We start from the raw sequence: 16884 nt of genomic DNA on the forward strand, positions 1-16884 counted from the left end.
GGAGGGAGGGAGGGAAGGAGGGGGCTTTGAAAGGAAGGAAAGGGGTTTTTGTATGTCTGTTTATATTGCTTAGATCTTTCTTTGCCTGCTAATATATAAATGAAAAAAGATTTTAATGAGGATTATGTTATTATTTATTGTTGACTTCTAGCAATTAGTTTTCATAAACCTGTTTTTTTTTTTCTTTTTCTTCTTCAGAAATTAAAACACAGAGCACGGGGTTGTTCCCCTGATATCAGACAGATAGACCTTGACGTGAACCGCACATTCAGGGACCACATCATGTTTAGAGACAGATACGGTGTTAAGTAAGTAACGTTTAATATTACAAAATGTAAATAGCATGTGTAATGGTCTCATTACAGTCTTTAAGGTAAACTGTGCTTTTCGAATGTCTTGTTTGGATTATAATCTTTTTTTAGGTCCTAACGTTTTTTGCAGATCATTTGCATTCATGTTGACTGAAACTGGGGTCTAATTTCATTTAACATTTCAAAACACTGACATAGTACATGCTATAAAATTGGTAAGGGACCATTTTATGATCTCAGAATTCTTAAAAATATTTTGTGGACACTAGGGAGGCTGAGACAGGAGAATTGAAAGTTTGAGGCCAAACTTTATATAAGTAAGAACTTACATGCATTATAGTGATAAGGCTATATCCATAATAATGACCTCATGAATAAATGGAACTTAAAAAAAAGAAAATGACTTAAACAAGAGGTTAATGTACAGAGTCCAGCAGAGCGTTTTTACTTCCATGGGAGGACGAGCCATCACTGTGTCCGTGTGTGAAGGGAAAGGGACTGTTTTGTTGATCTCTGTATCTTCCAGAGTCCAACCAGCAAAACAGAAACTGTAGGAGATAGTATTAAGATTGGCTTGACCAGGAAGTGGCAGGCTTCGAAGCACACAGTTCTGTCAGTTTTGGATAATTTCACCAATTCAAGTTCTATGGACAGTGGATTTAATCATGTGTGTAAACCCTATCACAGCAGGGCCTAGGTCACCGCTTGGATAGTTCACTGCTTACATAATAAGGAATGGTAGCCTGGCTGCTGACTGTTATAGCTGACCACTGCAGCCTGTCCTTGTCAATTTGGTGCTCACTCACATCTCCTTACAAAATGATGTATCTGTGTACTGTGATGCAACTGTTTTGCTTAAAGCTGAAAACACATTAACCCTTTGACCACAAGTAGACTCCAAGTACTTTGCTGGTAGTCACCCTTAAATACTTAAATATAGTTACCTATTAATACTTCTAATATAAGGTGGTAAGAGAAAGAAGATACTAATACATAGACATTCATACCAATATATAAGGGAAAAGTGTTAGTAATTACCATGGTTATCTCCATGTCAGAATGTTTGTAAATACTGTCTTTTATTATCCTTCCCTCAGCAAGTACCTCAGCTGTGTGGTAGGACTCTGGCCTTCAGTCCTGAAAAATCTGGACCACTAGCAGTCTCCCTAAATTACGTTGCTGTAGTTTCCATAGCTTCCTTTACATACATGTTCCTTGTATGTACTTATTTTATACTAAGAAATTTCTAAAATATTTCCCTTATCCCAGATGTGAGTGTGTGTGTGCGTGTGTGTGTATGTGTGTATTTGTTTTAGGTAGTAGCATCTATCTTCCTCCTCGTAATCAGGATGAAGTGATGATGGTGTAGTCACCTCTTTTGCCTGCTGATCCCAAAAGAGCCATAAGGACCCCCAACAGTTGGGTGGTTGTGTCACTTCCTGCGTGACTGACTTACTGCTGTGTCTCTCTACGGGTCATTCCACTTTTATGTTTTGTTCTGCTTTGCTTGGTTGGCTTTTTGGGTTTGTTTTTTTGTTTTTTTTTTTGTTTTTTTAAGACAGAGTCTCACTATAGCTAGCCCAGGGTGGCTTAGGACTTACGATCCTCCCAAGTGCTAGGAGTACAGATGTGTACCACCAGGCCCATTCTGTTAGAAGTAAGGTCTCTGAGTCAGTGAAGACTGAAGTGGCAAAAACCAGAAGGCAAAACATAGCAGTGAGTTGTTAGGGGTGTGGTGAGGGGCAGGTCCCTGCATCACTCCGCTGATCATCAGAGTCCAGGTAGAGGGTGCTCATTTCCTGGGAGGTGGCCTCCCAGGCTGCCCTTCTGTACTCAGCTGCTGCTGTTAGTCTCCTGAAGCCACCCACGGTCTGTTTCCCATAGTTGCTTCAGAGTAAGACAGCTAAGTGAAGGAAGGCAATGGGCTTAAGAAGCTCCGTGAAGCGGTGGCGCTCTCCATACGAAGGTTTCTGTCTGAATGTGTGATAACGTAGCCTCAGATGGAAACTCTTGACCATTCTGGTTCAATTTGAGCTTAGGATACCTTTTTTTAAAAAAACACAATAGTAATTTTACCTGGATTATTTGTTTTTAGTCGACCTGAGTTTTGTTTTTTTGTTTTGTTTTTGTTTGGTTGGTTGTTTTCAGTTTTCCAAGACAAGGTCTCTCTTTTTCTGTGTAGACTAGGCTGTCCTGGAACTCCTTTTTGTAGACCAGGCTGGCCTCAAATCAGAGAAAGCCACCTGCCTGTGCCTCCTGAGTGCTGGGATTAAAGGAGTGCACCACCACTGCCCAGCTTGTCAACCTGTTTTTTTTTTAAGTTTGTAATTTTAAAAATCAACTAAATTTAAAAAGAACTAAATTCTGTTTAATGTAAATTTTTATTTGTCTAGGCAACAGTCCTTATTCCACGTCCTCGCTGCTTATTCTATCTACAATACGGTAAGTCGGTCCGTGCCCGCCTGCTTAGTCTGTCTGTAACACAGTAAGTCGTCCGTGCCCGCCTGCTTAGTCTGTCTGTAATACAGTAAGCTGGGCCATGCCCGCCTGCTTAGTCTGTCTGTAACACAGTAAGTCGGTCCGTGCCTGCCTGCTTAGTCTGTCTGTAATACAGTAAGCTGGGCCATGCCCGCCTGCTTAGTCTGTCTGTAACACAGTAAGCTGGGCCATGCCCGCCTGCTTAGTCTGTCTGTAACACAGTAAGTCGTCCGTGCCCGCCTGCTTAGTCTGTCTGTAATACAGTAAGCTGGGCCATGCCCGCCTGCTTAGTCTGTCTGTAATACAGTAAGTCGTCCATGCCCGCCTGCTTAGTCTATCTGTAATACAGTAAGCTGGGCCATGCCCGCCTGCTTAGTCTGTCTGTAATACAGTAAGTCGTCCGTGCCCGCCTGCTTAGTCTGTCTGTAATACAGTAAGCTGGGCCATGCCCGCCTGCTTAGTCTGTCTGTAACACAGTAAGTCGTCCATGCCCGCCTGCTTAGTCTATCTGTAATACAGTAAGCTGGGCCATGCCCGCCTCATCCTTGACTTTGATTCTAGGGAACTAGACATTCTTCCTGGCCCTCTACCTAACAAGGCACCTGGAGACCCAGTTCTTCATGCCCGATGGCCTCTACAGCTCCCGTGTTGAGCCCAGGGCCTCAGAACTGTTTGGAAGTAGAAAACCCTAGGTACCACCCCAGGATGCCAGTGAGCTTCACTTTTTCTCCCCACAGAGTGTTTTGTTTTATTACATTTTTGTGCTCTTTGGTTTTCTTTTTTGAAGCATGTCTGGGTAGAGCAGTGGCCTGGTGGCTGCTGGCTCTGTTGCTCCTGACAGTTAATGTTCCAGTAGTCTAGCTTATCACCTGTTGGAGGTCTACAAGGAACAGACGAAAACTTAACCTTATAGCTTCAGAAACACAGGTGACAGGACATGAAAGTGGGAGTTGGGAGGACTTGCCAGCAGCTGGGAACTCAGTGAATATTGGCGTTCTTTACAAGCTGTATTACAGTATCAAGCACACAACAGATTTGAAATGTAGCTTGAAGGTTTTCCCCACACCTGTTTACTCTTGAGCAGTGTTTCATTTTATATATGGCCTGATGTTGTAGCTATTGCAACAGTTTAGAATTGTCCAGTAATGCATCTAAGCATTTTCTGGTATTTTATACATTAACCTTTCCCGTGTCTATGTTCATGGAATTCAATTGTAAAGCCCCCAGTCTGTTCTCATTGTTCTTAGGAAGTCGGCTACTGCCAAGGGATGAGCCAGATCACAGCTCTGCTGCTTATGTACATGAATGAGGAAGACGCCTTCTGGGCCCTGGTGAAGCTCTTCTCAGGCCCCAAGCATGCTATGCACGGTAAGAAAGCCTTACACATACCTGTAAATAAGCAAGGGACACACACACTGTCCTGTGAGGTCAGTGCTGCAGTGATGGTCCCTGGTCTTACTGTGTGACTCAGGTGTCACTCATGTTCAGGGTTGTGAGAATTTTCAGTTTTCTTTATTCAGCTTTTCTATTTACATTGAATTTTCTTTGTCTTTTCCCCAAACTGTATTTCTGACATTTTAAAATTCTTTTTTTCATTTGCTCTCTGTCAAAAGAAATTAATTTAGTTTTGGAAGAACTTAGAACAGTCTATTTTAGGAAGAATAAAAGGTAGCCTTTTGGCCAAGACACTTACTGTTCTAATAAGATGCTAGATGCTTTGATATACAACTTCATTAAAGAATATTAATCAAGGAAGGAAACAGGTGTTTAAAGGAACATAATAATTGAGTAGTTTTATATTTCAGGTGTGGTTTTCAGTTCTTCAAGTTGCACATTTCATTCTATTTAAGGAAAAGACTAATAACACGTTTAGAGCTCTTGATTATTAGTACTTCATGAAACACATAATTTTTATTTGTTTTCCAATTGGCAGGCTGAGTTTAATGGCCCTTTCCTTACATTTGCCAAGAAAATGCAGTAAACCCTATTTCAGAGTTTGCACTCTGTAGCTTGTCATAGGAGTGAACATGGTTGTTGCTCACACACTATGCGCAGGGTGATGTGCTGTCTTCTTTCTCGTGCTGTTTGTATGGTAGCAGCAGTCTTATGACAGCTTGACTAGCTGAGGACCTCACTCCATGATGGAGCACCTGTCTAGCATGTGCAAGGCCCTCAAGTCAGTGCCCAGTACTAGTTAAACAAGGACAGTGTTAGTTACTCTAACAATGAAACACTTACACTCACTCTGTGAGTATATAAGCTCAATACAGTGGGGAACCTATCACAGGGAATGCCCATTTAAGTATTTCAAAATGAAGGTCCTCCATAGTTGTATACACAGTCATGCGACAGGCTAACCTGTAAGAAAGGTATGTGTTGCCATCTTCTGGTTTAAGAAGGACACCTTGACTAAAGCTCATCTTTGCCATCAGCCTTTATCTGGCCTTGTGTGAGTATTTCCTACTTCAGTGATAGGTTCATTGGATGGTGATGTTTTCATCCGATTTCAGAGAATGGGATTTTCTTTCAAGCCTCCTTGCTAACGTGGCTTCACCAGTCAGTATTATCAGCCTACCTTTAAGCAGTTTTAACTGTACAGTCCTGTTGTTTGTCCTCACAGTGGAGTTTAGGCTCTCTGTGGGTAACTTTGTATTGAGAACTCGTCTGTAGACCTGTGCAGTGTGACTGAAGTCTACTTCTGCTCTCTGTGTTTTCTGGGTGAAAGTGTAGCACTTGTGAATGTATGGAGTCTCCCTAGAACTGGGTAGAGAGTAATCTAAAATACTCAGTCCGGGGTGTCCCTAAAAAGTGAAGATGTCAGGTAATTGTAGCATGCTTAAGCTGGTTCTTGCTGAAGTGCATTGACTTTTTTAAAAATCAGATTCTTCTTGAAATTTTTCTATCTCCCATTGCTGTCAAATTGACCATGAAAGTGGCTCCAATGAAGAGATAAAGATTTTTAAATAAAATCATTTTACTGTAAAAACTTATTACTAAGCAAAGGACAGAATCTTCGGAGATTTTTACACACATTTTCAAAACTGAAACCAAGTTGTAAATGCAGCATTGTGTTGATGTGCTCCCTGTGTTACTGATATACACTGGGAGCCATTGGTTTTGTTTTTTACTTCCACTAAATGGCAAGTGTGAATTTTGTATACTTTTATTAGCCAGTATCAAGTTACATTTTACAGAACTGTATATGCATTTTGTTAAGGGTTTTTGTTAGAAAATTTACTAATTAAGTGTGCTAGGATTTTTCATTACATTTTATGGTATGCTTAGAAAACCATTGGTTTTTTAAGTCACATGTGGTATGGAATAATTCATGGACTCTCAGATTAAACAAATATGCAAAACTAAATTAAAGCAGAACAGTCTTCATCAAATCAAAAAGATGGCTTAATTTTTATAAGCTCTTGTCAGTAATGAATCTCCAAGGAGAATGTGTGTGGCACGTTTCCCTGGCTTCTTAGAATACCGAAAGATGTCTACTGACATCTCCGAGATATGCTTAGAAACTGGTTTGAAAGTACTAATTGCCAAAACAAAGTCCATTGAGTGTATGGTCTTGAAATGGATTATATAAATATCTGAAAAGGAACTTATGAATAAAAATAGTTATAAATTCAGTGAGCTGAATATGCAAATTAGTGCCAATTTACCATTTACAGTTACTTCCTAGAAACCCTCCAGATCACAGTGTATTATATGTAAGTTTTGGTGTAACTTACAGTGCCTGCATGTGTTAGCTGATGGTAAGAGAAGAGCTGTCAAAATGGGACAGCTTAGGAGATAGATGGGCAGCCTTGGAAACAGAGGCTGTTTGAGAAGTACATTCTGTTTCTGTTGTCTTTTGCTGATACTGTTTTTCTCCTAATTTAGAAATATGTTTTCCTCTAACAGTTTTACTAAGTAAAGGTGGTATTTAGCAAAGAAGTACTGGCTAAAAGTCTTACTACCCAGAGTTCACACGACATCATTCTCATGATGAGGAGGACGAAGGCTGAGGGAACTAGGGATGCTCTTCACTTTCATAACTACAAGCGCAGTGTGTTACGTACGGCTTTAAGTCAGGGGGTTGTTGGTAATGTCTCTGAAGGTCTGTTTTTTGTTTGTGTTCTAGGTTTTTTTGTCCAAGGCTTTCCTAAACTTTTGAGATTTCAAGAACATCATGAGAAAATTCTGAACAAATTTTTGTCCAAACTTAAGCAACACTTGGTAGGTAGTTGCTCACACTGAGGGAAGGTACAGTCATCAAATCTAGCCTGGGTTCCCTGTTCCTGGTTAGCTCACTATGTGCCCATAAGCTTCAGTTGCTTGAAGAACAGTAGATTTATAAAATGTAGCATTAATGTACTACCACAGTCGTAATCACAGATTCAGAATGCTTCTATGAAGCGGATAGGTACTAGGAATAACATTTTTCCAAGTGTGATTTTGCCATTGTTTTGGAGGTTTTAGGTTTGTACAAAAGCATTATAAGAATTACAAAAAACTGAGTCCTTGTGGAACATGTGCATGCTTTACTATAAAATACGGTGCAGTGAAGTAGTGCACTGTAAAAAAAAAAACTAGTTCACTGTAAAAAAATTAGTTACAATCTTATTATGGTGACACAAATTTTGTGATGATTCTTATGAGTTAAATTTGGGGATTAAAAATGGGAATAGAGAAGCAGAGAAAATTTGAAAGTGACCTTTGACTGCAGCCTCCGGTGGCCTTCCCTGTACTGTTGCTATTTTGTTTGCTACAACTCAGAAATTATGAGGTCTTTGTTTTTTAGGATTCTCAAGAAATCTACACAAGTTTTTACACAATGAAATGGTTTTTTCAGTGTTTTCTTGACCGAGTAAGTACTATCTGTAAACCTCAGCTATGAAAGCACTGTCCCAAGTGAAAGGAAGCCCTGACTCACGCCACCCTGCCTTGTCTCTCCTGCAGACTCCCTTCAGGCTGAACCTCAGGATTTGGGACATCTATATCTTTGAAGGAGAGCGAGTTCTTACTGCGATGTCTTACACAATCTTGAAACTACACAAAAGTAAGAAGACATTTGGCTTAAAAGGCTTTATAAAATCAAGGCTTATTTTAATTCTGACTAGCTTGGGCTTCCTCTACCTCATGCTGTTGCTTTAGCTTTTTTGAACCTACCAGTCTTTAGATTTTTCTTGAGAGTCAGCAGGGAACTCCTGCTTCTCTCTCAGGACGAGGAGCTACATCAGAGAAGGCCTTGGGCTCCTCACTTCCTGTGCCTGTTCCACATTCACCCAAACACTAGGATGCTGGGTTTGGGGTCACTGAGAATATTCTTCTCGAGTGTTGTTTTCCACTAGGACCCTCATTCTTTTAACTGATCTGAGTCTCCTAGGTGAGTGGGCGTGGAAAATGTCTGTTACTGTTTATTTCTCTAACAGAAAGAACATCAGGTTCAAGCTCTCCATAGGACTTGAGTGTCATGGCCTCTGGAGCAGCAGGGCAGATGCATTAAGTCTCTCCCTGCATAAATGCAGAAGGTTTTCAAAACAAAAACCAAAGACCTTTTAGTCTTGAGTTGCAGTAGTTCAGGGGCTCTGTGGGAATGATGTACTGGGCCTCAAAAGCCAGGAAACGTAAGCCTTGTAACTTTTCTTGTAGCTCTATAGAGGTACGGCTCATAGGTAGCCGAGAACTTAATGTTGTGTGTCCTCCACACTTACTGTGTTCCCTACCCTCATACGTCATTCTTCAGTGATTTGTTCAGCCTTCGGAGTTGAGGGCATTGTCAAGTCTATGCTTTGTGTTCTTGCTGTCCCTGGCCACACTCGGTGCTCTCCTTGAGACTGCCTGGTCCCTGACTTGGACGCAGTAAGCACATTAGAGGCTCATTAGCTGTACTTCCCCTGCGATGAGATCTCAGTGTCTATGACTTTCCAGGGAAGATGTCAGAAATGTGCTTATGGCTGACACACAGGCTAACACACCAACACAAAGCATTGGTGACACACTATCTCCTGGAGTCTGGGTGTGTTGGCGCTGGGGGAAAGCCTCTTTCTCCTTCTCCTCTCCTCTCCCTTCTTTCTTCACATCACAGGTTATAAATAGATGAAAATATACTAAAAAGTATATCTTAATTAAATAATAATTTAATGGTCCCTAAAAGCGAAAAAAGTGGGGTTTTCTTTATACTCTCACCTCCTTAAATTATTTCTCTTAACATGACTCCGTACCCCTCGAACTGTGAGCATAGCAATTACTTTACTGGCCAGTAAATCATTAAACTGTGTAAGCTGGGAAAATGTTCCTGCCTGCTGGGCTGTCTGTTTCTTGTTTAAGAAGCAAAGCTCTTAGATGTTCAGTGGGTTCTCTGCACCACCACATGAGGAAGTAGGTGTTGAGGAGCAGGGGCACAGATGTTGCTCTCGGGCTACAGTTTCACTCAATGACAGAATAAATTTTGGAGGTGTACTGTGTGAATCAGTGAGCATGGTTAGTTATGTATAACATAGCTGAACGATACTAAAAGTAGATTTTAAGTGATTTCCTCACAAAAATAAGTCTGCTTGGTGATAGGTGTACTAGTCACAGTGAATAGTCACTCCACAGTGGGGAACCTGCATTAGAACACTGTGTGGTTTGCCATAAGGCTTTACACCACATCATGTAGTAGTTAAAACAAAACAAAACAGATAACAAAACAGAAAAAGGAAAAAACAAAAAACAAAAATAACCAAGTCTCTCTCTGGGTACTTAACAGCTGAACCTAGCCAGAGATGTTTTCCTCTATTTCTTCCTGATTGCTTTAACACTAGTATTACTGGAGATTGATCACACATGGTTGTAAATGGGAAAATGGGAGACAGGTGTAAAGCACGTGACTGGACTAAGCGAACAGTTACATCACTAGTAATAATAGCTGAGAAGGAACATTGACTTGCTTTTCAATGAAGGAGGGAAGGTGAGCCCAGACTGTAACTTGTGTTGTGAGTGGATGCCCATGGACAGCCATGAACATGACACTTCTTGTAAGGTATGGGCAGTGCCATCTTACTGGGTGTCTCCTTTCTCCTTTCTGACTGTTGTTGGATTTTTTTTCCCTAATAAAACTAATTTCCTCAGTAGTAGTAATACAAATAAGGTTAATAATTGGTTTTGAGGGAAAATTCCTAACACTGTGTGGAGTTAAAGAAGGCTTGTCTGTCTGAGTTAGAGTTCCAGACAGTAAATGAGATAGATAAATGTTTATTGACTGCTAGGCGCTCTCGCTCTATGTAACGTAAATGCCAAGACATGGTTACTCGTAAACCAATGAGAAAATATTCGGTGATGTACACCTTTCTTCTCCTAATGACATCAGCCTGGTTTTTCTACTGTCAAAATACTGAGTTTTAATGATGTTGACAATGTGAAATGTAAGTTGTGTGTGTCCTTTTTAATACCCTCTTTAAAAACACCCTGTATCGAAGTATATCTTTTTTCAGCCTTAATAGAACTGCTGACCAGCATTTGTGTTTCTCTCATCCTTTCTTAGAACATCTCATGAAGTTGTCTATGGAAGAACTTGTAGAATTTCTTCAGGAGACTCTTGCCAAGGATTTTTTCTTCGAGGATGATTTTGTAATAGAGCAACTTCAGGTTTCTATGGCAGAACTGAAGCGAGCAAAGTTAGATCTCCCAGAACCCGGTAAGAAGTGCCCTGGTACCACTCATCAAACTCGAGATCAGAGGGCGTGACTCAGCTGACCCTGACTTTGTTGTTGTTAAAATAAGCATTATACTTGTTGATAACATGCTATCAATTAGTGTCTTACCGGCTACTAGAGGATTTCCTTTCTTTTTTAAAAAACAATTGAAAATGTCCTTCATTTGCATGATGTACTTGACCGAATCCATCCACCATTGTCACCTCCCTCCTTCCCTCAGGTGCCCACTCTGACCTCCTCCTCCTCGTCTTGGAGTCTTTCTAAAAAGTTGTCATTACTTACCTCCGGGGCAGTTAGTGTTTATATGTTTATACATGATTATATATATCTTTAGTGTTCATAGATGGGTAGGATCATCCTTGGGTGTGGGCGAGAGGACAACCTACCAGCAGCTGTATCCCCAAAGAATGGTGGTTCTCTGTCCTTCAGCCGCCATCAGCTGCTTACGGTAACTCCTCTGCCAAGGATGGGACCTTGGCGCCCTTCCTGCATCTATATTGGGATTTTGGCTACAAAAGTGTCTTCTATGACCAAAGCTAATAGCAACACAGATCTGTGGTATAAAATTTAAAAGGTGATTGACAACATGATCATTTAGCAAAAATAAAAAACAAGAAAACCCAAATAATAGGTTTGCCCTTAGGGCTGATAACCTTGGTTGTCATGGACTTTTGACCAGATTTATAGATCCAGGTGTGAAATCATCTGTGCAACAGGAATCACCCCTAATCAGAAAGTGGTTGGCAACTCCTGTATCTGCCACGACACTGTTATAATAGTAGTACATTTTGCCAGGCAGGCCAGGATTGTAGCCCTCAGAGTTCAGTGCTTGGTGAGACCATGTTTGCCTTCTCCCCCCAGTAGCCTGCACAGTGCCTTCTGGCATTAAATAAACTCTCTAAAAGAAAGATACTTTCCCCGGTTAATCAAGGTTGGTTCTTTGTGTCCTGGTACTGAAGTATCTTCAACAACAGGGTCTTACCATCTCGTTATGGTGATTACCCAAGAGGAATGCTGGCAGCCTGTGCCGCTGTGGTGCTGGGGCTGAGCTGGCCAGTAATTCACAGGGAGATAGTTCGTGCCCGTCATGGAAATTTTCATCTAATAACCCATGTCTTCTTTTCTTTCACGTGTAAGCATGTTGATTAAATGTAGCTCTATTAAAACTGAAACTTAGAAAATTGATTGACAAACAGTAACTAATTTGAAGAGGCAAATAACAAATCCTTTATACTGATAATCTTGTTTTGGGAAACTGGGTACAGTAGTGGAGAACTAAAACCCTCCTGTAAATGAGGAAAAGGGGCTTACATGTGAAGGCCCAGGCCCACCAAAGACATCACCAAAACCAGGTCTAGCCATTGCCAGCTCTGTGCAGGCCTCTGTGTGAGATACGGCTTGTGTATACAGCTCCGCCTGTTAGGCTTCCTGCTGGGAACTTTGCTGTAGATTTAAAACCTGAAAGGAAAAGTGTTTTTCTTACTTCGGGAGAACAGATAGGAGAGACAGGATGTACATAAGCTTTAGTTAGTGAATGTAAAAGGGACACTTATAGAGGCAGGTATGAGATCCATGGGGACATCACAGGGCCAGTGAGAGGTGAGAGCATAAATAAGGAAACCTAGAAAGGTTGGAACAGCAACCTTTTTTAAATTTTAAGTTCTGACTGCATACTACTTGACCAAAATATCATGTTCTGGAAGTTAATTAATTTTTGCCATTTTCTCTTTGGCTGTTGCTCTAATAGATGGTGTGGTAAGGGGTCAGCAAAGGAGAAGATATGGATGGTGGGTGAAAAGCAGACTCAGTTATTCATGCTAATTGGGTTTGGCATTTCCTGATCATGCGCCTCATTTGATGTTCTTATAAGAAAGGAGGCAGAATTACATTCGTGAAGAGTTGTTTCCCCTCAGGAAGACCGAGAGCTTTAATCAGCACTCGAGTCCTGGGGTCATTGGAATTGACAGGAACACAGCTCCTCACAGTGGTGATTGAGCTGAGCTTGGGCCTTGGGAAACTGTGGCCTTTGCTAAGTGAGGTCGGCCTCCCTGTTCAGTATAATGATGCCTATTTTCCACTAATTCTCCCCTGGAGCAGGAAATGCATTTACAGCAGCAGTTACTATACTTTCCCTATTGTCGCATTTGTTTCTAAATATCTCGCCTATATTGAGTTTAAGAGTTTAAGGCACTTTCAAATAAAAGATACACATAAAAAAGAAAAAAACATAAAACTCACAAATGCATGGTGACGTAAAGTTTGAGACCTGGGTAATAGATCATGATAATAACTGCTTACCACCCAGTTAACAACTAGTGTTGTTCAGAATGCCACTATGTGTCACATATGTGACATATGTGGCGCTCTTCCCATTTATTTCCTATGAAAGCAACTAGAGTTGTATGCCTAATTTCATAGACGTGGCAGTGATAGTTTGTAATATATTTTCAGTAGGAAGGTGAGGAGAATGTGTCTGGAAGATAGAAGGAGAGGGTGGGTGACTAGAAGAGGAAGCACTGGCTAGATCCTGCTCCTGTCACATTGGCAGTTATGGCGGAACGTGGTGAGATCCCCCCGCATCTTTAGAACAATGATCTTTCCCTTAGTGTTTCTACTGTGGCAGTATTCGTTTTCAGAATGATCCTGCCCCATGGACTCCCATTGTTTTCCTTTCTGAGTTGCCATGATGTCGTGATGACGTGGGATAAATGTGGTATGAAATAACATTGCATCAAAATGCTTCCGTGTCATACCCATCCTTTAAACTGCTTATGTGTATGGGTGCTTTGCTGCATGTATATCGCCACACCACTTGTGTGCCTGGTGCTTAGAGGGGCCAGAGAGGACACTGGGTACTCTGGAACTGAGTTACAGACAGTTGTGAGCTGCCATGTGGGTGCTGGGAATCAGACATTGGTCTCTTGCAAGAGCACCCAGTGTTTACCTGCTGAGCCATATTTTCAGCCTCATAGCCATCCTTTAAAAAACATAATAATGATACTCCCACTGGCTCCTCACATACAACACTGAACTGTATGTTTGCCAAGCGTATGGCAGAATCCTCCCAAGTCCGTGTGCTGCAAGCCCATGTGCTGTGACCTTTTCAGTACTTGTGGTGTTTGATAGAGGAGCTCATCTCTGTGTTGGTGGACATTCCTCGAGTTTTACATCTGGTACCCTCCTGTATTTATTTCATTATCTGTGAGCTTGCCTGTTTGTCCTCTGTGCACTGTCTATGGGTATATAGTCTCCTGGCAGTTAAGGAAGTTACTAGCATACTGTGTGTTCTAAATTCTTCCCATAAACTTTTTCCTTGTGGCTTATTTGTACTACATAAAAACTTAACCAATATGAAGATCTCCCCTCCTTCCAGTATTCCTCATAATTTTTGCTGGGGCTTTTAAAAGCGTAAATGTTTTTAGTAGATATAGATTTGTCTGATGAAGTCTTAGACAGTGACTGGGCGTCTTACCTGCCTATTCCTCTCACTGCATACTGTAACTGGGTCAGTTGTCTCCACTTAACCTCTGAAGCTCTTCTGGTTTCTGTGTATTTCTGGCTATGGTTAAGTTGTCAGCATTCACTAATACTTAGTTATTTAAACTTTCCTGTTCTGTGCAACTCCCAGAACCACATCAGCTGTAGTAGAGTTGATGAAGTTCTGTGTTTTGGAGACTTTGTGAACATTTCTCTCAGCAGCATCAGTTAAATGGGGGCCACTGCCTCCTATGCTGTCTCCTTCCTCACAACACTGGGCAGGTGGTGAGGAAGGCCAGGTCTTCAGGAGAACACCCAAAGCCTTTAGCAGATGTAGAACAGTATTCCCTAGCTTCTCGGTTCCACTCCACCCTCCTTCCAGTCCAGCACTCTGGGGTGACATCACAGTAAAGGTGTAGTCTCCTGTGAGCAGTTTTGCCCAGTTCATTTGAATTATCAGCTTATCCTTTTGGAATATATTTATTGATATTTGTTTTTGTGCTTTGTTATGGTCTTAAGGACAACTTTTCTGCACTTGCTTTAGTATTTCATTTATTAAAGTCCAGAATATAATACCTAGGGATTTTTTAAAATTGTTTTTGTTTCATTAAAAGTTAGCATAATATTTTTAGATCTAGTAATATTAACATTTTTCTAAAGAATTTAGTTAATATTTGGTTCTATTTACAAATAACTACAAATATTTTATTTTAGATTGTGTTTACAAATTTATTGTATCCAACTTACCTTTAGCATATTTCACATTAGGAACAAATCTTGTATAGTTGTTAAATAACTGATATCTTCTGGGCAGCAGCTCGGTGATGTGAAATAACTGATATCTTCTGGGCAGCAGCTCGGTGATGTGAAATAACTGATATCTTCTGGGCAGCAGCTCGGTGATATGAAATAACTGATATCTTCTGGGCAACAGCTCGGTGATGTGAAATAACTGATATCTTCTGGGCAGCAGCTCGGTGATAGAGCACCTGCCCAGCACCGAAGGCTCCTTGCTCAAGCCCTAGCCCTATGAAACAGAACAAACCAATGAAATAACTTGGAGCCCTATTCATCCATAAGACTGTGCTAGATCTTTAATTTTCCTGAATGTACCAATGCTATTTGTGCACTTTAAAGTCAAAAGTTCAAATCAGTAACTAATTTATATATGTTAAATTGGTACCAAAAAAGGCCAATTATACAACTATAGCCAAATACTCTTAAATATTTTTAAAATATAAATAATAGAAAGAATAGATTATTTAATTAAAAATGCAACATCTATCAGGTACTTGCTTCCTTTAAACTTCTCTGTGCTTGTCTGGATCTTCAGGTGTTGAAATATGTTGTTAAATGTGGGGGCTGGGAGTGTAGTAGACATACATTCTGGGATTCTTGAGTTCTTAGCAGTGACCCTAACTGAGCACGCTCCTACTTTGCTTGCTTGCTTGCTCGCTTGCTCGCTTGCTTGCTCTCTCTGGGTTGGTGCCCTTTTGATGGTTTTACAGGAAGCCTAGACACCAGCCCATTCCTCTTCTCTGTTGTTTACTTCTGGCCTTTCTAGCTGAGGCAATCAGATAGAAATTTTTGTTATTTTATTTATTATTTGGTAGAACCGTGAATGATTTTCATTGTCATTATATATCATTATTACTAATCCATAGATTATAGATGGGGAAACCTTGGGTTCAAAGTTAAATATTTGTCCAAGATCATTCAGCTGCTAAATGATAGGCATTTTGGCTGATTCTAGGAGTGATTCCAGAGCAGAGCTATTTATTATTCAAAAGTAGCTTCTGCTGCTATGATCGGAGATTGCCTGAGCATAGAGGGAAACGCTCGTTGGCATTAATCTGCCTTTGTATATACACCTCTTCAACATTTAGTTCTTGGGCTTCACCCGCCAGTCTCTGAGTACTTCTGACCTAAGCTGTTAGTTTACACACTGTGACTTAGGCGTTATTACCACCTTATAACGCCTTCCCGGCCTACCCACAGGATCCCCACAACTTGGGAACTTGCTCACCTGTGTTTAGTGCCTGAACCAAAGGCTTCTGCACGCACCTGGCTAGTGTTTGAGCACGCACACTGGTGTATGTCCTCGGTGCAGAGACCACATCGCAGCATTGCCAGCGCTGGTGGCATGCTGGCACATAGCAGGCAGGCTTTTGACAGTCTAGTCCTTTTTGAGATAGTAGAATCTGTATACAAAAGGTTAGCACAAAACATACTTAGAGGTACTGAGCCATTCTTTATCATGTTTGTACATGTCAGTCAGTTCCATTGTGTGCTGCAAATTGTGTTCTTGCAATCGGAAGTAGTAGGAGGCTCACCCGAAGAGCTCGGGAGCACTTTGTAATTACATCTCCTTATTGGGTTCCAGGAGTTGCTGATGCCTCCGAGGCACTCCACCCTGTAGTGGAGTGTGGTGTCCACTGGGTGGTGACAGAGACCTAAGTCAGAGCAGAAGTGGACAGGCCTGTGGAGACAGAAAAGGGACCCTTTTACCTTCTTGGGAAGTTAGACTACTACTGTTGGCTTTTTGGAGCTTTTAAAGACAACAATGCTAAACAAACAAAAACAAAAAAGAAATAAGCATTTTGATTTTGTCCTAAATTGTATCAAGTCTCTTTCCTGTGGGTGGGGAGAGACGATTATTCGGGCTTACATGACTGACCGTGGGTGAAGGGCCACTAATAGGATGTCCTCATACACAGCTGTGCTGCTGTGTGGCTGGAGCGCACCGGTGCTTTCAGGAAGGAGGAGCAGCACATTGCTGATAGGAAGCTGAGCAGAGACACCAGAGGTGCAAAACCGCATTCACCGAGGAGAGTCTCATTTGAAAGCAGGGGTGAGGGGACAGTACATGCTGACTGTAGAAATGCCCCACGTATTGATGGAATGCGTCTGTTCTTACATCAGTTGTGCTTCAGTCT

The 16884-nt window shown here is 41.3% G+C and overlaps 1 protein-coding gene across 2 annotated transcripts in view; it reads left to right on the plus strand.

Annotated features, from left to right (window-relative positions):
- The window catches only part of Usp6nl (USP6 N-terminal like), a 125226-nt gene that overhangs the window by 98061 nt on the left and 10281 nt on the right, over window positions 1–16884 (plus strand). For both annotated transcript variants that reach the window (XM_028764881.1, XM_028764882.1), the window contains exons 8-14: window positions 199–308; window positions 2705–2753; window positions 4037–4157; window positions 6916–7010; window positions 7576–7641; window positions 7734–7833; window positions 10300–10452. In XM_028764881.1, coding sequence (XP_028620714.1) covers window positions 199–308; window positions 2705–2753; window positions 4037–4157; window positions 6916–7010; window positions 7576–7641; window positions 7734–7833; window positions 10300–10452 — 694 coding nt within the window. The remainder of the gene's footprint in view (window positions 1–198; window positions 309–2704; window positions 2754–4036; window positions 4158–6915; window positions 7011–7575; window positions 7642–7733; window positions 7834–10299; window positions 10453–16884) is intronic.

Source organism: Grammomys surdaster, unplaced genomic scaffold (assembly GCF_004785775.1).
Source record: "Grammomys surdaster isolate TR1022 unplaced genomic scaffold, NIH_TR_1.0 146, whole genome shotgun sequence".
NCBI classification, from domain to species: Eukaryota; Metazoa; Chordata; class Mammalia; order Rodentia; family Muridae; genus Grammomys; species Grammomys surdaster.